This window comes from Coenobita brevimanus, chromosome 62 (genome assembly GCF_032717465.1).
Source record: "Coenobita brevimanus isolate Jiangsu-jjx chromosome 62, ASM3271746v2, whole genome shotgun sequence".
NCBI classification, from domain to species: Eukaryota; Metazoa; Arthropoda; class Malacostraca; order Decapoda; family Coenobitidae; genus Coenobita; species Coenobita brevimanus.
In genome coordinates this window covers 35,390,318-35,417,568 of record NC_137015.1, presented here as the reverse complement: position 1 = coordinate 35,417,568, position 27,251 = coordinate 35,390,318, and the positions used below count along the sequence as shown (strand labels likewise).

General features: G+C 40.3%; 1 protein-coding gene across 1 annotated transcript in view; it reads right to left on the bottom strand.

The window, feature by feature from the left end:
- Nf1 (neurofibromin 1) overlaps positions 1–27,251 on the bottom strand; it is a 509,668-nt gene that overhangs the window by 162,081 nt on the left and 320,336 nt on the right. Inside the window, exons 50-51 of the mRNA XM_080275751.1 lie at positions 19,791–20,060; positions 17,435–17,722 (exon numbers count right to left, since the gene is read on the bottom strand). Of these exons, the coding sequence (XP_080131877.1) occupies positions 17,435–17,722; positions 19,791–20,060 (558 nt within the window). The remainder of the gene's footprint in view (positions 1–17,434; positions 17,723–19,790; positions 20,061–27,251) is intronic.

Below are 27,251 nucleotides of genomic sequence, written 5' to 3'. Positions count from 1 at the left end.
CCTTTGATAAGGTACCTCATAAGAGACTAATGTGGAAACTATAATATATAGGAGGACTGAAGGGGAAACTTCTGGAATGGATGAGAGACTCCTTGAGAGACAGACAAATGAGGACAGTAATAAAGGATAGGATGTCTGGATAGAGGGAAGTAACAAGTGGAGTCCCTCAAGGCTTGGTGTTGGCGCCAGTAATGTTCCTGATTTACGTGAATGATATGGTAGATGGAGTGAACAGTTATGCAAGTCTGTTTGCTGATGATGTAAAGATCTTGAGGAAGGTAGAGGTTGAGGAGGATTGTAAAATGCTGCAGGAGGATTTGGATAGGATACACGATTCCAGCCGGGCGTGGGAAATGAAATTTCTATCTATCTATCTATTGCCAGACGCCTCAATCCCGTTTGGGGTGGCCACAAACAAATCGCCTCCAAGTCGCCCTGTCCCCCGCCATTTCACTGCCCTGCTCCCAACTCACACCCCCCTCTCTCATATACCTCTCCACCCCATCCCTCCATCTCATCCTCGGTCTCCCCCTCCCTCTTCCACCCTCCACCTCACTCACATACACTCTCTTCGTCAATCTTTCACCCTCCATCCTCTCCACATGGCCAAACCACCTCAGTGTGTTCCTCACAACGCTTCCTATCACATCCACATCCACACCACAACGCTCCTTTATATCCTCATTCGTCAGCCTGTCTCTCCACGTGACTCCACAGGCTCCTCTTAAATAACTCATTTCCACTGCTCTCACTCTTGACTTGTGTCCTTCCAACAATGTCCAAGCTTCACTTCCGTACGTTAGAGTTGGTATCACAATACTGTCATGTAGTAACTTTTTTACTTCCATGCTCACTTCCCTGTTTCTTATCACTGCTTTTAAGGAACCAGCAACCTTTCTTCCCTGCTGTACCCTTTCAAGCACTTCACCCTCCAAACCTCCATCCTTACTCATCACACTACCCAAATACTTAAACGTACTCACATTTTCCAATTCCTCACCATCCAACCTTGCTGTACATTCACTGACTTCACTTCTCTCAAAGACCATCACTTTACTCTTCCCTACATTCACCTTTAGGTTCCGTTTCTTACACACTCTCTCAAACTCATCCACCAAGCCTTGCAGCTCCCCTTCGTCTTCACTCAACAACACAGTATCATCTGCAAACAACAGTACAGGGAGTTTCCAAACACTATCCTCTCTCACCAGGGCCACTCCAACATCCACTACCCTACCTTGTACCTCTTTTATTACCCCATCCATGTACAGATTGAACAACCATGGAGACATGACACATCCCTGTTTCAAACCAACTTTCACAGAGAAAAATTCACTTAGTTCACCATCCACACGCACTGCAGCCTTCGCACCATCGTACATACTCTTCACAGCATTCAACAACTTCCCCATCTACTCCATATATTCTTAACACTTTCCACAATCCTTGTCTATCCACCCTGTCATATGCTTTCTCCAAATCCATGAAAGCCGCATACAACTTCTTTCCCTTCTCTAGAAACTTTTCCACTAAAGATCTAAGAATGAATATCTGATCTACACAACCTCTTCCCTTCCTAAAGCCTCCCTGTTCTTCTCCAACTAATTTCTCTGTTCTTTCTCTAACTCTGTCTATAAGTAACCTACCATACACTTTTCCTATTATACTAAGAAGACAAATGCCCCTATGATTACCACACACTTCTTTTTCCCCTTTTCCTTTGTACAAGGGAATAATTATACCTGACTTCAAATCCTCCGGGACTCTACCTTCCTCCCAGGCCAATCTGCACATCTTCCACATCCATTCTACTACTATCTCTCCCCCATGCTTCAGCATTTCACCACACACTCCATCAATTCCTGGGGCGTTCCCCGATTTAACTTTCTTCATTGCTTCCACAACTTCCATCCTACTGATTTCTTCCTGTCTTCTCACCTCCCTCCTTCTCCCAGCCATTCCCCAGCCACTTATACTCGCATTACTTCCATCCTCCACGTTCAACAATTCCTTAAAGTGTTCTCTCCATCTGCTCACTTTTTCTCCCTTCTCCACTAGTAATCTACCATTTTTATCTTTCACTCCCCTGCTAACTTCACTTCCACCCTGTCTTACTCTTTTCACTTCTCTCCAGAACATTTTCTTACAGTCCCTCCACTTTACACTGAAATTCCTTCCAAATTCCTCATCCACTCTCTTCTTACTCTCTCTTACTAATCTTTTCACCTCTCTCTTCCTTTCCACATATAACTCTCTCTTCCGCCTCTCAACTTCTTCCACGCCCCTATTTCTCATCCATTCATTGTATGCTTTCTTCTTTTGTGCCACAGCCTGTTTCACCTCTTCAGTCCACCACGCTGTTCCTTGCACCCCCCTCCGTCTTCTCTTCCTTCCACACACCACATCACATGCTGCACATATTTCTTCTGTAAATATCTTACACACACCTTCCACGTCTCCCATCTGCTCCAATTCATATTTGCCCAATCGTTCCTCCACTTCTCTCTTATACTCTGCCTTTTCCCATCCTCTTGTAACCTTTCCACTCTCCTTGCAACTACTCCTTCCTCTCGTCTTTCCCTTCTTCTATTCCTCCATCTTACTTGCAACCTAATTCTGGCCACCACCAAGTAGTGGTCAGAAAGTCCACTCCCTCAACCTCTATACACTCTTGCATCCTTTACACATCTTCGCATCCTTTCATCCACACACACATAATCAATCACTGCCTTCCTTTCATTCAGTTCACCACCCACCCTTCTCATCACTCGCCATGTATACCTGTGGATCATTTTATGCCTGAAGAGGGTATTGGCTATTACCAACCCCCTCCCAGCACAAATGTCCACTAGCGCACTCCCATTCTCAAATATTGGAAATGGGTAAAAGTACCAGGAGGCCATCACTGAATTATTTGTTGCGTAATGAATTAATCACAAAACTGAGAGAAGAGAAAGATTTGGGAGTGCTGGTCCAAGATAGTTTGTCACCAGAAAAGCACATTAACAAGATAGTTGGAGAGACTTACAAACTCTTGACTAACATAAGAGTAGCATTTCATTATATGGATGAGGAGATGATGAAAAAATTGATAGTGGCCATGATCCGCCCCAGGTTAGAATATGCTGCTGTAGTGTGGTCCCCACACAAAAAGAAAGATATAAACAAGATTGAGAGAATACAAAGAACAGCAACCAAGATGGTCCCCAGTCTGGCAGATCTGTCATACAGAGACAGGTTGGAAAAGCTGGATTTGCCTTCCTTAGAGGAAAGGAGAAAAAGGGGAGACTTGATTGCAGTGTTCAGGACCATGGTGGGAGTAGATAAAATTGACAAAGAGGATCTGTTTGTATGGGATAAGAGAGCAACAAGAGGACATGGAATGAAATTGAAAAAGTCAAGCTGCTTGAAGGATATCAAGAAATATAGCTTTCCTTACAGAAGTATAGACTTATGGAATAGCCTGGACAAAGAGATCGTCCAGTCTAAAAACTTAAACGAGTTTAAAGCTAAATTTGACTTATTGAGAAACAGCGACAGAAACCCACGAGCATAGCACATTCCGTGTATATCACAATTAGGTATAGTAGGTAAATGCATAAATATTTGGAACGACTTAGACAAAGAGATGGTGCATGAGAAAACATTCATGTGTGTAAAGGTAGACTTGATAAATGTGGATATGGAGACAGGACAACACGAGCATTGCTCAATTCCTGTATACTACAAATAGGTAAATACAAATAAGTAAATACACACCGAGAGAGAGCGGACGCACGTCGACACCGCTCTATACCTGGCCAACTTGGCCAGTGGCATTACCTAAATAAGTATCTTTATATGAGTCAAGCTCTGTACAAAGTTAGACTAAATGGTGTTCTAATATAAAAAAAAGAAGAAGTTTTAAGAAAGACTTGGTTAAACAGAAAAGCAAACAAGCAGCGCAGGAATGCACACAATCAGCTGATTGTTGTTTAGTCTACAATCTGCCCCAGGGAATGTAAGTACTATATGCGCTTTAAGTACTGCAAAATGACCACATACTTTAGTAAAGCAAATTTGGAAAAGAAAACGGATAAAGGTAAAAAGCAAAATGATGATTTTTACCAAGAGCTGGTTGAAATGGGGACTCACAACAAACTGGTTGAAAGAGTACATAGGTTGGAGATGGCTTTTCAGAATGAGATTGATGAAATTAAGAAACAGATGCACTTGCAAAAAGGAAGAAATAGAAAAATTAGGAAAGGAAGTCAACAAGAAAGAAACAACCATAAATGAGCTAACAGTTGAAGTGGGTACACTTAGGAGGAAAATTAGTGAAATGGCAAGTACAGCAGTCAACCACAAGAGTATTATGGAAGAGTTCAAAAGTGATACAGAGACAATTAGGCAAGTAAGCAGTCTGATAGATCAGAGCAGTGATACTGAGGAGAAGACAACACAGGTGAACGAAGCTGTGCAAAGCTACAAAAATGATGTGGAAACCACTTATGCTGAAATGGTGAAAGTAAAGAAAGACTTGGAAACAAGGGTGGAAGAAAAAAGAATTAAAAAGGAAGTGAAAAGAATAATCCACAACAATCCTAAGTTAGTCAGAGATTCAGTAGATATTAACAAATCTATAGTAATCACTGGTATAGAAGAGGAAGAAGTAAAAAACAAGTTCTCAAGAGACAAAAAGGAGATGGCAAATGTAATGAGCATATTGAAAGAAGTATCAGAGGAAATCTGTAGTAAAGACAAAGAGGAACACAAAAGGTTAGGGAAATACGAGAAAAGCAAGTCAAGACCCCTAAAGGTAATCTTCCAGAGTGTAAACACCATGGAGGAGATACTAAAAAATGCAAAGAACCTTATGGAAAAAGAGGAGTTAAAAAATGTATGGATAAAAAGATGCCTAACACAAGAGGAACTGGAGTTACTGGGAAAAAAAAAAAAAAAAAAAAAAATGAGGGAAGATCAGAGGAGAAAAATACATTTTTTTACAAAGTAATTGGATTGCAGGTACGAAAGTGATACATAAACAGGTACATAAACAGGAGGGAATAAAAAGGAGAAAGGAAGTAGAACCAAATCATAAGTATATAAACATGATGATTAAGTTGATGTACTCAAATGTGGATGGAATGGTATCTAAATTATTAGAGATGAATGATTATGTCAGAGAAAATGAACCACATATTATATGCCTAACCGAAATAAAATTAACACCAAAGATATCGAATGACATCTTAAACTTAGAAGAATATAATATATGTAGAAGAGATAGGAACTTAAAAAAAGGAGGAAGAATTATAATATTAACTAAGAAAAATCTAAAAGTCAAAGAAATAGAATTAGATATACCTTCACAAGTAGAACTGATTGCAGTAGAGATAAATACATCTGAAGGAAAAGTAATTGTAGCCAATTTGTACATGCCACCCAGATCAAACACATGGGAAAGAGACGAATATGAGGACCTGGCGGAAAGTACAATCAAGAGTTTAAGAGCATTATTACATAAAATAGAAGAGAAATAAAAAAGAATTATACTAACTGGAGATTTTAATCTATCTACCTATCTAGTGCCAGACGCCTCAAGCCCGTTTGGGGTGGCAACAAACAAATCGCCTCCACGTCGCCCTGTCCCCCGCCATTTCACTGTCCTGCTCCCAGCTCACATCCCCCTCTCTCATATACCTCTCCACCCCATCCCTCCATCTCATCCTCGGCTTCCCCCTCTCTCTTCTCCCCTCCACCTCACTCACATACACTCTCTTCGTCAGTCTCTCACCCTCCATCCTCTCCACATGGCCAAACCACCTTAGTGTGTTCCTCATAACACTTCCTATCACATCGACATCCACACCACAACGCTCCTTTATATCCTCATTCGTCAGCCTGTCTCTCCATGTGACTACACAGGCTCCTCTTAAATAACTCATTTCCACTGCTCTCACTCTTGATTTGTGTCCTTCCAACAACGTCCAAGCTTCACTTCCATAAGTTAGAGTTGGTATCACAATACTGTCATGTAGTAACTTTTTCACTTCCATGCTCACTTCCCTGTTTCTTATCACTGCTTTCAAAGAACCAGGAACCTTTCTTCCCTGCTGTACCCTTTCAAACCTCCATTCTTACTCATCACACTACCCAAGTACTTAAACGTACTCACATTTTCCAATTCCTCACCATCCAACCTCGCTGTACATTCACTGACTTCACCTCTCTCAAAGACCATCACTTTACTCTTCCCTACATTCACCTTTAGATTCTGTTTCTTACACACTCTCCCAAACTCATCCACCAAGCCTTGCAGATCCCCTTTGTCTTCACTCAACAACACGGTATCATCTGTAAACAACAGTATAGGGAGTTTCCAAACACAATCCTCTCTCACCAGGGCCACTCCAACATCCACTACCATACCTTGTACCTCTTTTATTACCCCATCCATGTACAGATTGAACAACCATGGAGACATGACACATCTCTGTTTCAACCTAACCTTCAAAGAGAAAAATTCACTTACTTCACCATCCACACACACACACACACTGCAGCCTTAGCACCATCATACATACTCTTCACAGCATTCAACAACTTCCCATCTACTCCATATATTCTTAATACTTTCCACAATCCTTGTCTATTCACCCTGTCATATGCTTTCTCCAAATCCATGAAAGCCGCATACAACTTCTTTCTCTTCTCTAGAAACTTTTCCACTAAAGATCTAAGAATGAATATCTGATCTACACAACCTCTTCCCTTCCTAAAGCCTCCCTGTTCTTCTCCAACTAATTCCTCTGTTCTTTCTCTAACTCTGTCAATAAGTATCCTACCATACACTTTGCCTATTATACTAAGAAGACAAATGCCCCTATGATTACCACACACTTCTTTTTCCCCTTTTCCTTTGTACAAGGGAATAATTATACCTGACTTCCAATCCTCCGGGACTCTACCTTCCTCTCAGGCCAATCTACACATCTTTCACATCCATTCTATTACTATCTCTCCCCCATGCTTCAGCACTGCACCACACACTCCATCAATTCCTGGGACTTTCCCCAATTAAACTTTCTTCATTGCTTCCACAACTATCCTACTGATTTCTTCCTGTCTTCTCATCTCCCTCCATCTCCCAGCCATTCCCCAGCCACTTATACTTATACTCACATTACTTCCATCCTCTATGTTCAACAATTCAACACATTTATCTAGTCTACCTTTACACACATGAAAGTTTTTCTCCTGCACCACCTTTTCGTCTAAGTTGTTCCAAATACTTATGTATTTACCTAATATACCTAATTGTGATATACACGAAATGTGCTATACTCGTGGGTTTCTGTCGCTCTATCTCAGTAAGTCAAATTTAGCTTTAAACTCATTTAAGTTTTTAGACTGGGCAATCTCTTTGTCCAGGCTATTCCATATGTCTATACTTTTATAAGGAAAGCTATATTTCTTGATATCCTTCAAGCAGCTTGACTTTTTCAATTTCATTCCGTGTCTTCTTGTTGCTCTCTTATCCCATAAAAACAGATCTTCTTTGTCAATTTTATCTACTCCCACCATGGTCCTGAACACTGCAATCATGTCTCCCCTCTCTCTCCTTTCCTCTAAGGAAGACAAATTCAGCTTTTCCAGCCTCTCTCTGTATGACAGATCTGCCAGACTGGGGACCATCTTGGTTGCTGTTATTTGTATTCTATCGTTTTCGTTTTCGTTTTTAAAGGCTCCAACATGCTTGCATGTGTCGGCCTTGGTCACCTAATGGCGGCTCTCCATGCTGCACGATCCATTGCAGCCTCCCTGTTCAGTCCCTTAACCCTAAGGTCACACTTAATGACCTCGTCCCATGTCTTTCTCGGTCTACCCCTCATAACCCCACCCCCAATATTAACACTTCTCACCTTCCTCACCCAACTATCATCCCCCATCCTCTCCACATGTCCAAACCACCTCAATCTACCTCTCCTCATCACAACACCAATACACTCCAGTCCCATCCTACCTCTCAACTCTTCCATTGTAAACCCAGCCCCTCCAGGCCTTGGACGCAGGGACGCACTGCACATCCACCTAATCATTGTCATTTCTGTACGTCTGAGCCGGCGAATGTCTTCCTCCTTCACTGCCCAGGTCTCACTGCACACTACCGCAGCATATTCTAACCTGGGGTGGATCATGGCCACCATCAATTTTTTCATCATCTCCTCATCCATATAATGATGTGCTACTCTTATGTTAGTCAAGAGTTTATGTCTCTCCAACTATCTTGTTAATGTGCTTTTCTGGTGACAAACTATCTTGGACCAGCACTCCCAAATCTTTCTCTTCTCTCAGTTTTGTGATTAATTCAGTACCCAACAAATAATTCAATGATGGCCTCCTGGTACTTTTACCCATTTCCAATATTTTACATTTCTTTACATTAAACTTTATTTCCCTCGTCCGGCTCCAATCATGTATCCTATCCAGATCCTCCTGCAGCATTTTACAATCCTCCTCAACCTCTACCTTCCTCAAGATCTTTACATTATCAACAAACAGACTTGCATAACTGTTCACTCCATCTACCATATCATTTACGTAAATCAGGAACATTACTGGCGCCAACACCGAGCCTTGAGGGAGTCCACTTGTTACTTCCCTCCATCCAGACATCCTATCCTTTATTACTGTCCTCATTTGTCTGTCTCTCAGAAAGTCTCTCATCCATTCCAAGAGTTTCCCCTTCAGTCCTCCTATATGCTCTAGTTTCCACATTAGTCTCTTATGTGATACCTTGTCAAAGGCCTTCTCTAAGTCTAAGTACACACAATCCACCCAACCATCTCTCTCCTGTACCACGTCAATCGCTCTTGAGTAAAAGCTCAACAAGTTAGAAACACATGACCTTCCACTTCTGAATCCAAATTGATATTCAGCCAAAATATTCATCTCTTCTAGATATTTTATCCATCTGTCTTTCAGGATTCTTTCACACAATTTTGCGACCATGCTGGTTAGAGACACTGGTCTATAATTCAGGGGTTCATCCCTGTTTCCTCCCTTATAAATTGGTACCACATTTGACCTCTTCCATTCTTGTGGCACTTTCCCCTCTTCCAGAGAACACACGATTAAACTGTGAATTTTATCCGCCAGTTGTTCTCTGCATTCCTTCAGTACTCAATTAGAAATTCCATCAGGTCCTGGGGCTTTCCTTACATCTTGATTTCTAATCACTCCCTCCCCTTCCACAAACTCTTTTTCATTAATGAAAACCAATTGGAAACATTTGTTCATTATTTCAGCTTGCATTGCTGCATCTTTATAGACCTCTCCTTTTACTTCCAGTTTGGTGATTCCTTCCTTTTGTTTCAGTTTGCCACTGACAAATCTATAAAATAGTTTGGGTTCATCTTTGCATTTGTGTATTATACCTTTTTCAAAATTCCTTTCTTCTTCTCTACGTATTCTTGTGTATTCATTTCTAATTCTGTAAATACTTCCTTTGTTCTGTTGTTACCTCTCTTTCTCCAGTTGTTCCATGCCTTATCTCTTTTTTTGCTATCATACACCTTCTATTAAACCACTCCTTTTTCCTGTTTTCTTTCCCCCTTACTCTTCGTACAAATTTTTCCTTTCCCAAATTGTAGAGGTCTAGAAAGATATCCCACTTCTTCTGTATCTCTCTTGTTTCTCTGAATTTTCTCCAATCCGCATTTTCAAAAAAGTTTCTCAATCCTGTAAAATTTGCTTTCCCAAAGTTGTATCTTCCCTGTCTATGAAGCTCGTCTCTTGGCTCGACGTTCCCTATTATCATCTGGAACTCAATGACCAAATGATCACTCTTTCCTATAGGACAGAAATATTTCAATGATTCTATTACATCAGGTTCTTTAGTAAACAGTAAATCTAACCTTGCTGGTGCGTCCTCACCTCGGAACCGTGTCTCTTCTTTGACCCATTGTGTCATCACATTATTCATTATTATATTTAATAACATAGTGCCCCACGAATCCTCCCAGTTCACCTCTTTACAGTTAAAGTCACCCACCAAAATTATATTACTGCTTTTCTCAATTATTTTTTCCACTTAGTATGTGTTTTCTGGATTTTGAAAAGGCGTTTGATAGTGTTTCACATGGAGCTATGTTGAAAACTATGAGATTCTATGGTATGCCAGAAAAGTTTGTAAATAGTATTAGAAGCCTGAATGAAGGTACTTTTTGTAAGGTAATGGTGGGTGGTTCTTTGAGTGATCCATTTCAAGTTCGGTCAGGAGTGATTCAAGGATGAGTTCTTTCGCCATTGTTGTTTGTTTTGGTTATGGATTATGTTATGAAAAAGGTTGTAAGGAGAACAGGTGCAGGAATTAACTGGAAAGAAAATAAGAAGCTAATGGATCTGGACTATGCTGATGATATTGTACTGATTTGCGGAAGTATTTACAAGATGCAGAGGGTGCTTGACTGTCTGGTGGAGGAAGAAGAAAAAGTGGGATTGGTAATAAATTGTGGAAAGACTGAAATTATTAATATGAACGTGGAGAACCAAACTGATTGTGAAATTGGGAATAATGTGGTGAAGAATGTAGAAAACTTTAAATATCTGCGAACGATTATATCATCTAATGGATCATTAAACAATGAAATTGAGGAGAGGATTAGACAGGCTTGGCGAGCTGTTGGAATGTATGTTGAAATCTGTTTGGAATAATAATATGCTTTCGGTACATACTAAAGTGAAAATTTACAAGTCCATGGTTAGACCAATTTTAATTTATGGGCATGAGTCATGGTATAGTACAACTGCAACAGATCAGAAAATATTAGGATTTAAGAATAAAATACTGAGAAGGATTCTTGGGGTAAAGTGGCAAGACAGAGTTACAAATGCAAGAGTAAGGGATATTACGAGAGTGGAACCAGTTAATGAATATGTGAGACTGTCTCGCTGGAAGTGGCTGGGGCACATATACAGTAAAGAAGGTAGTTTAATACAGGATGTGCCAGAGTGGACTGCTAGAGGAAGAAGAGGTAGAGGTAGGCCGAGGGAAACCTGGTTGAGGACAACGAAAAAAGAAGCAGGAGAGGAGTGTTGGTGGGACCTGAAGGAGATGGCAAGAGACAAATATTAGTGGAGAGAGTTCATTGAGGCCCTATGCATCCTGTGGGGTGCCACAGGAAATGATTGACTGATTGAAATAACTAGCCATATCTGACAACATCTCCTGGTATTTGTCATCATTCCATGCTCTTGTCTTGGGGGGAATATACACTACCGCTATATCTCTCTTAACATTTTCTCCTGTTTCTAATTTCATATATATCACTTCAGCCGTGCCTTCTCCCATTTCCACGGTATCTACATTTATGTTGTTCTTCAATGCTATCATCGCTCCTCCTCCCGTTTTTTTCTTTTCTGTCTCTTCTCCACAGTTTGTATTTACCATCTCCCAAATGAACATCAATATCTTCTCATAATTTGGTCTCTACAAATCACATGACATCAGGTTCATGTTCTCTCAAGAAATCATTAATTTCAAGCCTTGCCGATATTAAACCATCAACATTAGTATATATCGTCTTCAAATTATTTTTGATATTTTTTATACCCTCTTCTCTCCTTCTCTCCATCAGTACTACTTCCTCAATTTCTGATCTTTCATAGCCATCCCCCTTAGTTTCCTTCACTTCTATTTCCTTAAATACCACTTCCTTACTTTCATATCCACCACTCTCCAAAAAAAAGTATTACATTCTTCCTCAGTCCTCTTATCATTTTTTTCCTTTACTTGTTCCTTCAATGATTTTAAAACTTCTCTTTCTTCTTCATTCATATCTTTTCTTATTATAATATTTTCCATCCCAGCCTCTTTGCTTAGTTTCCAGGTCACTTTAAGTATATCATTTACCAGTACTACACTTCCTACTGACAACTTGACTCTCATTGGTCTTGTTTCCCCTTTCTTATAAGGCCCTATCCTCCTTACTTCCTCAGTTTCTTTTACCCACTTTTCTCCTTCGGGATCAGTCTTGCCTAATATTCCTCTCACCAGGTTCGTGTCTCTCTCAAGTCTCACGGATCTAACCTTTTCTTCCACCTCCCTGTTTCCAATATTACCACGCATCTGTTCCTTTCTACAGATTCTCTCACTATTTTCTCTTTTTTTCTTCAGTATTTTCACTACATTTTCTTCCATTTTTTTCTTGTTCATTTCCCTTTCTTCCTGGATGATTTCTCTTAAGCTGACCACTTCTTTCTGTTCTTCTTCTACGTGTGCCCACTTTGCATTATGCTCTTCCAATAGACTGCTCACCTTCTCCGTTTTATTAGTACTCTCTTCTAGTTTTCTCCTCAATTCGATATTTTCACGCTTCAAATTTCTGATCTCTTCATTCGCCGTCTCATTAGACTGGATCAGACTCTGTATAGTAATCTTCGTATTCTCAGACACATCTTTTAACACTAGATTCTCCACTTTCTTTTCAAGTTCATAAATCCTCATAATTAATGTTTTAACCAGATCCATGACATTGGTACAGTATTTCTATCAAATCCTGGAAATTCTAGTCCCTCAGTGTTTACATTTTCGGCCATGTTTGAGGTTGGTTACAGTACCAAAACAGCTGTTACCGAAAATACTACAAACATTCATGTATGCACTTGCCAATAAATCTTTACATTTTTGGTAGTCTTTATTAACTTACAGTATTTTAAAAACAAGACCATAGGAGACAGGACAAATGTGTGTGTGTGTGTGTGTGTGTGTGTGTGTGTGTGTGTGTGTGTGTGTGTGTGTGTGTGTGTGAAAAAGGATTAGAGTGATTATGCTAATTATTTCTATACTGAAACTTTACTCTGTCACTTGCAAAGGTATGAAAGTGAAGTGAAAAGATACAAATCCTATCTAGAGGCACTCTTAACTGCATTTTTCTTTTTTTTAATTCAGACTTTGACTATGGGAATGTGATTATGCTGTTTAAGATATACAAGGCCTGTTCAGAAAGTATCCGACCTTTGGATCTAAAAAAAGATATATAGCTAACCTGTTGAGCTAGGACACTAATCCCCCTCAAAGTAGGCCCCTTCTTCTTTCCACACTGCCTGAATCATTCTTCTTTTCGGCATCACTAAATAACATTCGTCATGATCTCTTCTCTCGTTTCAAATTGGGAACCCTTCAGCGGAGTTTTGAGCTTTGGGAGTTACCAAAGTCACATGGAGCCGTGTCTGGTAAATTGGGAGCCTGCCGGACCTGTGGGACACTGTGCTTGGCCAAAAATTAGTCTGCCGGACCTGTGGGATATTGTGCTTGGCCAAAAATTAGCCTGCCGGACCTGTGGGATACTGTGCTTGGCCAAAAATTCCTGAATCAGCACAGAAGAATGGGCAGGGGCATTGTCATGGTGCAGCTTCCAACTTGCCACTTTCAAAAGGTCTGGTCTCTTCCACCAAACTGCACCATGAAGAGGCGGATAATGTCGAGGCAGTAATGTTTCCTGACAGTCTGACCTTCTGGTGTGTATTCATGATGGACAACACCACAGTAGTCGAAGAAAACTGTCAACATACAAGTGCATTTCACCTTGCTGCTGATGTGTTGTGCTTTTTTTGGCCAAGGCAACACTGCATGCTTCCACTGGGACAACTGTGCTTTGATTTCTGTGTCATACCCATACATCCAAGTCTCACCTCCAGTGATACCAGTCTTAGGAAAGTCTGGATAGCGATTTGCACACTCCAACATGTCTAGAGCAACGTTTATCCAAGAGAAGAGATTTTGATGAATGCGACAAAGCACCTGCTGGAGATACCGAAAACCGACTTTGAAAACTGTTTCAGGCAGTGAAAAGAGCACTGGGCTATATATGTAAAGTCAGAAGAGGCCTAATTTGTGGGGATGTCCTAGCACAACAATTTAGCTATCTCTTTCTTTAGAGCCTAAGGTCAAATACTTTCTGAACAGACCTCACCATCTACATACTTCTGAAATTTTATCACAGCTTGCCTAAAATATCAGGATAGAGTAAATTTTCACAACATCAAATTTCGCTGTCAGCAGACAAATGTAACGGTCTTCCATGACTTGACACTACTCGAGATAATGATTAATTGTTTTTTAAAAAAACAGGACACCATTACATTCTGAAAGTTCAGTTTAACCATACTTCTGCTATTATCAGACTGAGTCATCCCTAATCAGTATCATATAATGAAGCTTGGCTGCCATTTTATGTAATTCTGTTTTCCCCTTTCCAAGGAAAATCGAGGGTTTACATGTGGTTCACAAAGTTGAGGACTGGTTGCTGATGTACCATTCATTTGTACATTAAGGTGGAACAAACTTAGTGACATATTAGCAACAGCAAAAATTAATGAACTGATTAGTGATTACAGTAACAGAGCTGCATTTTATGGCAAATGGTGTTAAAAGAAGCAGGACCAATTTTTGTAGTTAGTGGGCTTACCACTGGATGTAGGACTGTGTGGGGCTGGGTTGAGGTTATGAAATTTGTAAGGAGTTGGAATGTGACTGTGGTGAGTGTGAGGATGGTGTGATGTACAGTATAAGCAAATGATGCATAGGGCATTATGGTAGAATGTAAGGTTCATCATGATTTTGCTCAGAAATTTTGGAGTTTACTTATCAAATGAGGAAATGATATTAATCCTATGGTAAGATGGAGCATAAATCTAAAAAGTTCTTATACGTCATCATCATTATCATCTTGTTTCTCCTATGGTCAGAATAACATAAAACTGTTAATATTAAAATGAAACCTTCTGATCATACACTATTACAGCAGTTCAAAAACACATTGTATAGAGAGATAACTTACCAAGACTATAACTGGGTTGGGAAGGTCTGCTCAATAGTTCAAAGCTCTAATTTCAAATGAAGTACAGGGAAACTCCATGTACAACCCTTTCCTTTGTCATAGATCAAATGTTTGCAACACAAGTGCTGAGAGGTGAGGTTATACATTCCTATGCCAATCTGTGCATGGAAGGGGTCTCTAGTCCCCCTTACCCATTTTAATCACCTTTTATGGCACAGGGAATATGCAAGTCGTATTCCCTCCCCGGTTCACACATAGTGATGAGTGTGATGAAACTGTATACTGTATAATAACAGTGCAAAGTCCTGATGATTTGTCCTCCAAGAGTCATTATAAGATAGATCACTTTCTATCTAGTGCATGAAAGTGTTCCTTTCTTTTAATAACTCCCCACCTGGGTGTGGCTGTAACAGATGAGTTTCCAGGCAGTAATGTCTTCACAAATTTCTCACCTATTTTCAGCTAATCTTCTTCTGCTGCCTGCTTTCTCACTTTTCAGTCAACTAAGCTATCTTTACCTTTCCTATGAACATACTTGTGATAAGACACTGCAAATACACTGAGCACTAATGGTGAACTTAACAACACGCTGGTCCAGTCCAAGTTCAAGGACGTGAAAAGAAACTAGTCTTATAACTAAATTTTTCCTCAAGTGACCTGTAGCAACATAATGTACTGAATACCTCTATATATGAACCCCGACTGGAAGTCTGAAGAGGCAAGAATTTTCTTGCTAGTTTTTTCCTACCAGGTATTCTAAAGTATCCTACAAGCTATGTTTGATGTGTTTATCTAGTAATTATGACAAACAAACAAACTTAAAAACTTTACAATTTGGTTAAAAAATTGTTCTTACTTTTCTTGTATAACTTAGGTTTACCTGGTATCAAACATGCAGAAAAAAAAAAAAAACTGATACATTGTGCTCTCTGGGAATGCAATACTGTCATGACTCTTACTTTCCTCTCAGAATAGGGGCTGAGTGACAACTGGATTACTGCACAATGTTTGTACCATAGTTTGAGGATACCCATAACCGTTTCGATAAATACCAGAAGTTACTGTGAACAAAATGTATTACTCACAAATATACCTGAAAATCCAACTGTCCTAATTAGAACCTATTTTGCTACATTAGTAAGATGTACACACAATAACTATATACACACTGCAAGAGAATAGTGTCAGTCACACTTCCAAATGAGTCATTCTGCTTTCAAAGGCAGAACTCAGAGTTCCAATAGATCTGACTGACATGAGAAAATATCCATTCTGTACATTTAGAGAGTCCTCCCTACTAAAGTGATGGAGGTACAATTGTGTTGGTGAAGACATGAGGTAGACTGGAGGGATAGACACACCACACTCTGCTACACCACTAAACACCAGGAAGCAAGGCCAGGCAGGGCACCATATAGTTACTGTACTGGCACAACACAGCGTACACAGCCACACTCTAAACACTCAGCTCGGGGTATGGGGCCAGCCTCACCCACCAACACCTGATATCTACCCATCTTTCACAAACTTAGTGGTTCATGTGTGCTGGTAAACATAACACACTTCTGCTCGGTGTTGGATGGTGAGGAACTCACCTGGCCCTGGGTTTTAAAGAATGGCCGACACTCCCTACTAAGCATCACGTTGGCCACAGCGTTACAGTACAAATACAGGGCCTTCTCTTTTAACATTCAGGTAACCCAAGTCAGCCTTCATCAACCTGATCAGCTACCAACACATATGCAAAATTTTCACAAATCTTGTTTAAAAGTGCTTTAATAACCCAACCCCAAAACAAATGTACTAAAGGCAGCAAGTGACCAGACTGATGCTGACTGTGAGTTGGGCTGTCCTCACGTTCAAAAACAGCCAACAGCCTGGAATAAGCAGACATTAGGAAGCTGTCATCTCCGGTAGTCATCATGGGGGAACGAACACACATCTTGGGGCTCATTCAAAAATTACCAAACACCTCTTTGATTTAGCACAGGCTTAAGCAGAGATGGGGTGAGACGCTGCGCTGACACCCGACCTCCTATAGGTTATGGAATTTATAAATGGCCCAACACTTACTGTGGAGTTTCTTCAAGTGGAGCGCATGTTTAAGTCTTGGCAGCTAGCCTCACCTTCAAGATATATTATAAAGCATCCAGATCTCCTGACCCCGGCCCTAATAATGCTGCGGTCATATATTAAGTGTCAACCTGTAGCTCTACTTCTTGTCCAAAAATACTCCATGGACTTCTATAGTTAAATTTTAAAGATTTTTCACTAAAAACACGAAGTGCTATGCATATAGGTGTAGCAAATAGTTATATACAGCAACAGCCTACAACTATGTTGTCATCCATATTTCTTTAATTAACTAAAGAAATCACATACAAATGCACTATCTATACAGTCCTCTATACTGCCAAATGAATCAGACCTGAAACTTCAGATGGATATGCCAACACCAATATTCTGTATAAAAAAAAAAAAAAAAAAAAAAAATCTAAACGTTTGCCTACAAGACACATGTGGAATGAAGAAGTACATCTGCCAGCCTTGGCCTGATCCTATAAGACCAAGCCACTAACATGGTAAAAGGAGTGAGTGCAGCCACTAACCTGAGGTATACACATCTGATCCACTGTCTCCCAGGGTTTGTGTCTCCTGTTTGCCGGTATGGAAGGTGGCGGTGGGGGGTCCTTGGTGATGGTGGGTGGTGGTCGTGCCTCCCCTGGTGTGCCCAGGGAGACTGGGGTGCCTGCAGTGGCCGAGGAGGTAGAGGGCACCGGGGAGGCATTAGTGACCCCACCATTGCTGCCCATAACAGGCATACTACCTACTACTACCGTCGCAGCACTGCTTATTGATCCTAATGTACCAGTGCTGGCAGTTGTTGCAGAACTTGCCTGAAACATTTAGTAGGGCATTCTTCATAACTGTTTCAAGATTTAACTTCATGAAGAAGATTGCAATTCTATACATTAAAAAAAAGAAAAAACAAAAATCAACTAATGACTACCATAATAATTAAATGTTGGCAAAAAATATACTGTCCCAAACATTACATTAATCATCATCATCATCAATCACCACCACAACCATCACCCCACCTTTTCACAGCTAATGGATGGAGTGAGGTACAGTCCAGAGAGCAAGCCTCCAGAAACCTTACTCCACCTCACAAGCGTAACTTTCCACACTTATTATCAACCAGGGTCAACTCTGTGACCATCACACTGCTTAGCAATAACAGATGTGCCAGATCCTTATCATATATTTCTCTGCACAAATTTCTTTCAACAAGTTAGATCCCCTGCCAATTCCCTAGCCTTCATTTTGCTTCTCACACTTACATACCATATCTTTCCACCATCTTCTTGACATATCACACCTCCTCCCACCTTCAAACTCACTCAGGTATATTCTTTTCATCAATCTATCCACACCAATTCTCTCCATATGACCATACCACCTAAACAGACACTTCTTTCATGTCCATAAACTTCTTTATTTCACACACTTCCCTAATCACATTATTCCTTATCCTATTCACAAACCATATTCCATATACATTCCTCAATAACTCCATTTCCACTGCTCATACTCTTGATTTTTCATTTCATACCACACCAAAGTCTCACACTTATATATTAATATGGCAAAAAGTCCTCATGCCATGCACTTGCAGACACCAAACTCAAACCTCTATATTCTATCATTCTTCATAGCACCAATCACATTCCTGCCCAGTGTTGTTGTATTTTCCACTTCACAGCACTGGGTACTTAAATGTCATCACCAATTCAAGTCTTTTCAATAACCCTCACTTAACACTGTGAGCCATCTGCTCCCTGAACACCCATCGCCTTGTTCTTATCTGAATTTACATTCAAAGTATAATACAATGCTCTGACATTCACAAAAATCTGCACCAAGGTACAAAACTCTCAAACACATTTTTATAGTTTGCTGATAATTCTATATATTCGAGGGCAGACTGCAACCAAAGAATCACCACTCGTAAGCAAAACAAACTTAATCAAAACCAGCCAAACACTATACAGCTGTGAGTTTTATAAACATCTATTCACCTTTCAAATATCTGTAGATTCAGTGAATTAAGTTTTCCTAATTCTTTGGCTTAAGACTTTTGCTGTAGCTGAATGAAATAATGACTCTACAATAAAATGCCTAATTGTGACCATAAATGAAAATTTGTATCCGAACATTCGAGCCTATTGGATTTAAGAAAACCACCATCGCCAGAGTTATTATCCTAACCCTATTTCCCATGAACAAATGAGGTACATATGATCAAGAAAGAGGAAAAGAAAAGTATAAGAAATGCTCAGATGAATAGTCAATATGTCCATTCACTCATTATTTAAGGCTTCTAAATTCATGTTCAAACTCAAAATCTTCCACATAAAAATTAGCTTCATATGACAGTCACTCTTCCAATAGACATCCTAATTTTAAAAGGGGTGCAGCCACCTTATTCCTATCAGACAGAATGAGATAGGATCCAGAAACACTTAAAGAGAAACAGGCATTAAGTGAACTATTAACAGCAAGTCTTGTGAAATCAGCCATACAAGCATTCACATACAAATCTTCAAAACTTTGGCTCTACCTCACATGCACAGTGATTTACACTCATTTCTTTTTCCTTTATACAAGAGCTTCACACAAACCTGTCAAACATTCAGTCAGATAACTACCAAAATAAAGGGGAGCCAGACCCTTGCCATCTGCTTCTCTCTACTGGCTTCATCCACTCATTTTGATGCTCTGTTAATTCTGAAACTACATCAAGTTCCACATTATTGTATATTATCCACCTTACTGGTGATCTAGTAGTGTTGAAAGATTAGAGGCAATGTCTACAAAAATCTTGAATTATGACATCATTAATCAGTTCCCAAAAGAGAATATTTTATGCAGTTTATGGCATTAAGGTTTCCCAGTACTCACTATGCTACTGAGGCTGCCGATGGTGGGAAAGGTGGAGCCTGGTGAAGGCACATGGTTGCTGGGGGAGGAGGCCCCCCCAGACTGCTGCTGCTGCTGCTGTGTGGTGGCTGAGGCAGGAGGCAGGTTCAAATGTAGACCCACCGCAAATGTGTCTGACGAAGCAGATTTAGACAGGTTGCGTGCCACTGAGTACTTTAGGTGGCAACGAGACCGCACCTCCTCTGACACTGACACTAGCGCTGCGAGGTACGCTACGCTCTCCGGGGTTACCTGATAAACATTAATCTCATCAACAACAACATCCCAAGCAAATTTTCAATGTATCATCACAACACAATCTTTATGTGTATCATTTACTAGAACTGGCAAAAAAGGTCATATAATGAGAATTATCTATCTATCTATCTACAGCCCGACGCCCTAATCCCGCAAAGGGTGGCCGCAGACAAAACGCCTCCAAGTCGCTCTGTCACCCACCATTTGACTACCCCCCCCTCCCTCATATACCTCTCAACTCCATCCCTCCACCTCATCCTCGGTCTACCCCTCCCTCTCCCTCCCTCCACCTCACCCACAAACACCCTCTTGGTCAGTCTTTCATTCTCCATTCTCTCCACATGTCCAAACCACCTCAGTGTATTTCTCCTAATCTTCTCAACCACATCCACATCCACCCCACAATGGTCCTTCACTTCTTCAATCGTCAACCTGTCCCTCCATGTCACTCCACATGTTTCTCTCAAGTAACTCATTTCCACTGCTCTCACTCTTGACTTGTTCCCCTCTTGCAAGGTCCACGCCTCACTTCCATATGTCAGGGTAAGGATCACAATACTATCATCCAGTGACTTCTTAACTTCCATACTCACCTCCCTATTTCTCATCACTGCTTTCAGTGAACCAACAACCTTCCTTCTCTGCTGTACCCTTTCACACACTTCATCCCCCAAAGTTCCATCCTTACTCATCACACTACCCAAGTACTTGAATGCACTAACACTCTCCATATCCTCACCATCCATCCTCACCGAACATTCTGTGACTTCATTCCTCTCAAACACCATAACTTTACTCTTGTTTACATTAACTTTCAGCTTCCTCCTCCTACACACTATCCCAAATAATTCACCAAACCTTGCAACCCCCATTCATTTTCACTCAACAATACTGTATCTCAGCAAACAGCAACACTGGAATCTTCCAAATCTCACCCTCATTCATTAGAGCCACCCCCACATCCACTGCCCTACCCTGCATCTCCTTTACAACCCCATCCATGTATATATTAAACAGCCATGGAGACATCACACAACCCTGTTTCAGTCCCACATTGAGATCAAAGAACTCACTCACCTCACAATCCACTCGTATCGTAGCCCTAGCTCCTTCGTACATACTCTTTACAGCATTCAACAATTTCCCATCCACTCCATATATTCATAATACCTTCCACATACCTTGCCTATCTATTCTGTCATAAGCTTTTTGTCCAAGTCCATGAAGGCAGGATACACTTTCTTTCCCTTCTCGAGATACTTCTCCACTAAACATCTTAGAACAAATATCTGATCTACACACCCTTTTCCCTTCCTAAATCCCCCTTGTTCTTCTCCAACTAGCTCCTCTGTCATATGCCTGACCCTATCAATGAGTATTCTACCATATGTTTTACCAGTCACACTAAGAAGGCAAATACCCCTAAGGTTACCACATACTTCTCTCTCCCTTTTTCCTTTATATAAAGGAACAATTATACCTGATTTCCAGTCCTCTGGAACCCTTTCCTCTTCCCATGCCAATCTACACAACTTCCATATCCACTCCAGAACAATCTCACCCCCATACCTTAGCATTTCACCACACACTCCATCAATACCTGGGGCCTTCCCCAACTTGATCTTCCTCATTGCTTCCACTACTTCCATCCTACTGATCTCTTCCTCCATCCTCTCATCTCTTCTTCTCCCAGCCATTCCCCAACCACTTATACTCGCACTGCTGTCACTCTCTACATTCAACAAATCCTCAAAGTGCTCCTTCCATCTCCTCAATTTCTCTCTCTTCTCCAGAATTAACTCATTATTAATATTTGCTTTTTTTAGCACAAGGGTGCTTAAACCACTAATTATTTCCTCTAATACAAAACAGTACTCACTATACTAACTGCAAACTCTCCAGGAATCATTTTTTAAAAATGCAGTCTATATTCCTGTATGTTTGTACTAAAAAAAAAAAAAAAAAAAAAAAAAAAAAAAGTCCATCATCATCATCATCATCCAATCCTACGTCGCCCCATGAGGCGCGCAGGAACCCAGGGCTAGGCAAGTTGGTCCTGGCATTTAAGATGAGAGTGACCAGCCTCATTCATCCCTCAGTGGCATTACATGAGCATTAAACTCCAACCATCCCTTGGATATAAACCTTCACCGGCTCAATCCGACTGGAGCACCTTTATTACCACCAAGCGCCATAAAAACATATATTTCTATCTACCCATCTACAGCTGACACCTTAATCCCATACGAGGTGCCCACAAAAAATTGCTTCCATTTCACCCTGGCTCCTGCCATGTCGCTGCCCTCCACTAGCATACATCCCCCTCTCTCATAAACCTCTCCACTCCATCCCTCCCTCTCATCCTTGGTCTCCCCCTCCCCTTCCCTCACATACACTCTCCTTGCTAGGCTCTTGGTCTCCATCCTCTCCATGTGGCAAAACCACCTCAATGTACAGAATACCCTTGATATACAAAACCTTATTTTACCCAATTTCAGTTTTAATGACCACCTTGAACTGGGCAAACATTATGTTCAATCAACGAATTTTGTTTGGTAATAGAATGGACACGTGTGAAACATCGACCAGCATGGCATCCCTGCACATGCGCGTGTGCACACACACACACACACACACACACACACACACACACACACACACACACACACTGTCAGCCAGAGCGAATGGACGTATCTCGACTGCCTCCCAGCCACCGCTGCAAACCTTAATTAGTTTTCAGGAATTATGTTTGTCCTGTCTCCTTTGGTCTTGTTATAAGTTTAAAATATTGTAAGTTAACATACTGTAGACTACCAAAAATGTAAAGAATTATTGGCAGAAGTATACATGAATGTTTGTAGTATTTTTGGTAACAGTTGTTTTGGTACTGTAACCAACCTCAAACATGGCCGATAATGTAAACATCAAGGGACTCAAATTTCCAGGATTTGATAGTGAAACTGTCATGGATCTGGTTAAAACACTGATTATGAGGATTAGTGAACTTGAAAAGAAAGTGGAGAATTCAGTGTTAAAGGACATGTCTGAAAATACCGAGAATACTATACAGAGTCTGAACCAGTCCAATGAGATGGCGAACCACGAGATCAGGAATTTGAAGCAAGAAAATGTCGAATTAAGGAGAAAACTAGAAGAGAGCAGTAATAAAATGGAGAAGGTAAGTAGCATGTTAGAAGAGCATAAGGCAAAGTGGGCACATGTGGAAGAAAAACAGAAAGAAGTGGTCAGCTTGAGGGAAATCATTCAGGAAGAAAGGGAAATGAACAAGAAAAAAATGGAAGAAAATGTAGTGAAAATACTGAAGAGAAGGGAGAAAATAGTGAGAGAAACTGTAGACAGGAACAGATGTGTGGTAATATTTGGAAACAGGGAGGAGGAAGAAAAGGTTAGATCCGTCAGACTCGAGAGACACGAATCTGGTGAGAAAAATAACAGGCAAGATTGATCCTGAAGGAGACAAGTGGGAAAAAGAAATTGAGGAAGTAAGGGGGATAGGGCCTTATAAGAAAAGGGAAACAAGACCAATGAGAGTCAAGTTGTTATCAGAAAGTGTAGTAAATGATATACTTAAAGTGACTTGGAACCTAAGCAAAGACACAGGGATGGATAATATTATAGTAAGAAAAGATCTGAATGAAGAAGAAAGAGAAGTGTTAAAATCTTTGAAGGAACAAGTAAAGGGAAAAAATGATAAGAGGACAGAGGAAGAATGTAAAACTTTTTTTTGGACAGTGATGGATATGAAAGTAAGGAAGTGGTATGTGAGGAACTTGAAGTGAAGGAAACTAAGGGGGATGGATATAAATATGAAAAAGAGAAGTTATTGGAGAGTTGAAGATCAGAAATTGAGGAAGCGGTACTGATGGAGAGAAAGAGACAAGAGGGTATAAAAAACATAAAAAATAACTTGAAGGTGGTATACACTAATGTTGATGCTTTAATATTGGCAAAGCTTGAAATTAACAATTTCCTGAGGGTACATGAACCTGATGTTATGTGCTTTGTAATGACCAAGTTAAGAGAAAATATTGATGTTCATATAGGAGATTGTAAATACAAACTGTGGAGAAGAGACAGAAAAGAAAAAACGGGAGGAGGAGTGATGATGGCAGTGAAGAACAACATAAATGTAGATACCGTGGAAATGGGAGAAGGTTGGGCAGAAGTGATAAATATGAAATTAGAAACTGGAAAAAATGGCACGCGAGATATGGCAGTAGTGTATGTTCCCCCTAAGACAAAAGCATGGAATGATGATGAATACCAGAAGATGTTGTCAGATATGGCTGGTTATGTACAAAAAATAATTGAGAAAAGCAACAATAAAATTTTGGAGGGTCACGTTAACTGTAAAGAGGTGAACTAGGAGGAATGGGACTCCGGAGGCAGCGAAGATTCGTGGGGCACTATATTATTAAATATAACAGTGAATAATGTGATGATGCAATGGGTCAAAGAAGAGACACGGTTCTGAGGTGAGGACACACCAGCAAGAATTGACTTATTGTTTACTAAAGAACCAGGCGTAACAGAATATTTGAAATAATTGTGTCCTTTAGGAAAAAGTGATCATTTGGTCACTGAGTTCCAGATGATAATAGGAAATGTCGAGCCAAGAGACAAGTCTCATAGGCAGGGAAGATACAATTTTGGGAAAGCAAATTTTACAGGATTGAGAAAATTTTCCGAAAATGCAGATTGGAAAAAATTCAGAGAAACAAGAGAGATACAGAGGAAGTTGGATAATTTCTAGACCTCCATAATTTGAGAGTGGAAAAATTTGTACCAAGAGTAAGGGGGAAAGAAACCAAGAAAAAGAAGTGGTTTAATAGGTGTATGACAGCAAACAAAGAGAGAGAGAAGGCGTGGAACTATTGGAGGAAGAGAGGTAACAACAGAACAATATGAAGAATATAAAAGAACTAGAAATGAATACTCAAGAATACGTAGAGAAGAAGAAAGGAATTTTGAAAAAGATATAATAGACAAATGCAAGAATGAACCCAAACTGTTTTATAGATTTGTTAATGGCAGACTGAAACAAAAGGAAGGAATCACCAAACTGAAAGTAAAAGGATAGGTCTATAAAGATGCAGCAATGCAAGCTGAAATAATGAACAAATGTTTCCAATCAGTTCTCACTAATAAAAAGGAGTTTGTGGAATGGGAGGGAGTGATTAGAAATGTACCAGTGATAAAAGATATAAAAGTGGAGGTACAGGAAGTGTATAAATTACTGGAAACTCAAGATGTAATGAAAGCCTCAGGACCGGATGAAATTTCTAATTGGGTACTGAAGGAATGTTGAGAACAGCTGGTGGATAAAATTCACAGTTTAATTGTGTGTTCTCTGGAAGAGGGGAAAGTGCCTCAAGAATGGAACAAGGCAAAATTTGTGGTATCAATTTATAACGGAGAAAACAGGGAAGAACCCCAGACTTATAGACCAGTGTCTCTAACCAGCATGGTCGCAAAATTGTGTGAGAGAATCCTGAAAGACAGATGGATAAAACATCTAGAAGAGATGAATATTTTGGCTGAATATCAGTTTGGATTCAGAAGTGAAAGGTCATGTGTTTCCAACTTGTTGGGCTTTTACTCAAGAGCGACTGACGTGGTACAGGAGAGAGACGGTTGGGTGGATTGTGTATACTTAGACTTGGGGAAAGCCTTCGACAAGGTACCCCATAAGAAACTAATGTGGAAACTAGAGCATATACGAGGACTGAGGGGGAAACTCCTGGAATGGATGAGAGACTTTTTGGGAGACAGACAAATGAGGACAGTACTGTAATAAAGGATAGGATGTCTGGATGGAGGGAAGTAACAAGTGGAGTCCCTCAAGGCTCGGTGTTGGTGCCAGTCATGTTCCTGATTAATGTAAATGATATGGTAGATGGAGTGAACAGTTATGCAAGTCTGTTTGCTGATGATGTAAAGATCTTGAGGAAGGCAGGGGGTGAGGAGGATTGTAAAATGCTGCAGGAGGATCTGGACAAGATACATGATTGGAGCCGGTTGTGGGAAATGAAATTTAACGCAAAGAAATGTAAAATATTGGAAATGGGTAAAAGTACCAGGAGGCCATCACTGAATTATTTGATGGGTAATGAATCAATCACAAAAGCAAGAGAAGAGACAGATTTGGGAGTGCTGATCCAGGATAGTTTGTCACCTGAAAAACACTTTAACAAGATAGTTAGAGAGACATATGAACTCTTGACTAACAAAAGAGTAGCATTTCATTATATGGATGAGGAGATGATGAAAAAATTGATAGTGGCCATGATCCACCCCAGGATAGAATATGCAGCGGTAGTGTGGTTCCCACACAAAAAGAATGATAAAAACAAGACTGAGAGAATACAAAGAACAGCAACCAAGATGGTCCCCAGTCTGGCAGATCTGTCATACACAGACAGGCTGGAAAAGCTGGACTTGCCTTCCTTAGAGGAAAGAAGAAAGAGGGGAGACATGATTGCAGTCTTCAGGACCATGATAGGTGTAGATAAAATTGACCGAGAAGATCTGTTTGTATGGGATAAGAGAGCAACAAGAGGACACGGAATGAAATTGAAGAAGTCAAGCTGCTTGAAGGATATCAAGAAATATAGTTTTCCTTATAGAAGTACAGATTGTGGAATAGCCTAGACAAAGAGATCGTCCAGTCTAAAAACTTAAACGAGTTTAAAGCTAAATCTGATTTATTGAGAAACAGAGACGAGATCCCACAAGCATAGCTCATTTCCTGTATATCACAATTAGGTATATTACGTAAATACATAAGTATTTGGAATGACAGACGAAGAGGTGGTGCAGGCGAAAAACATGCATGTGTGTAAAAGCAGACTAGATAAATGTGGATATGGAGACAGGATAACACGAGCATTGCTCAATTCCTGCATACTACAAATAGGTAAATTTATATACACACACACACACACACACAACTCCTCTTTATCCCGCAAAACACCACATCAGTCTCTGAGTAACCAGCATTGTGAGTGGGGCAATAAATAGAGTATTTATTATGGAAAAGAGCCATTTAGACCGAGCTGTATGTTATTCTGAATGACTGTACAGCAAAATGACACTCTAGATTTAATGATCTGTTCAATTAAAGCCACAATGCCTGGGAAATTACTGAACAGCATGGTGTTCAGC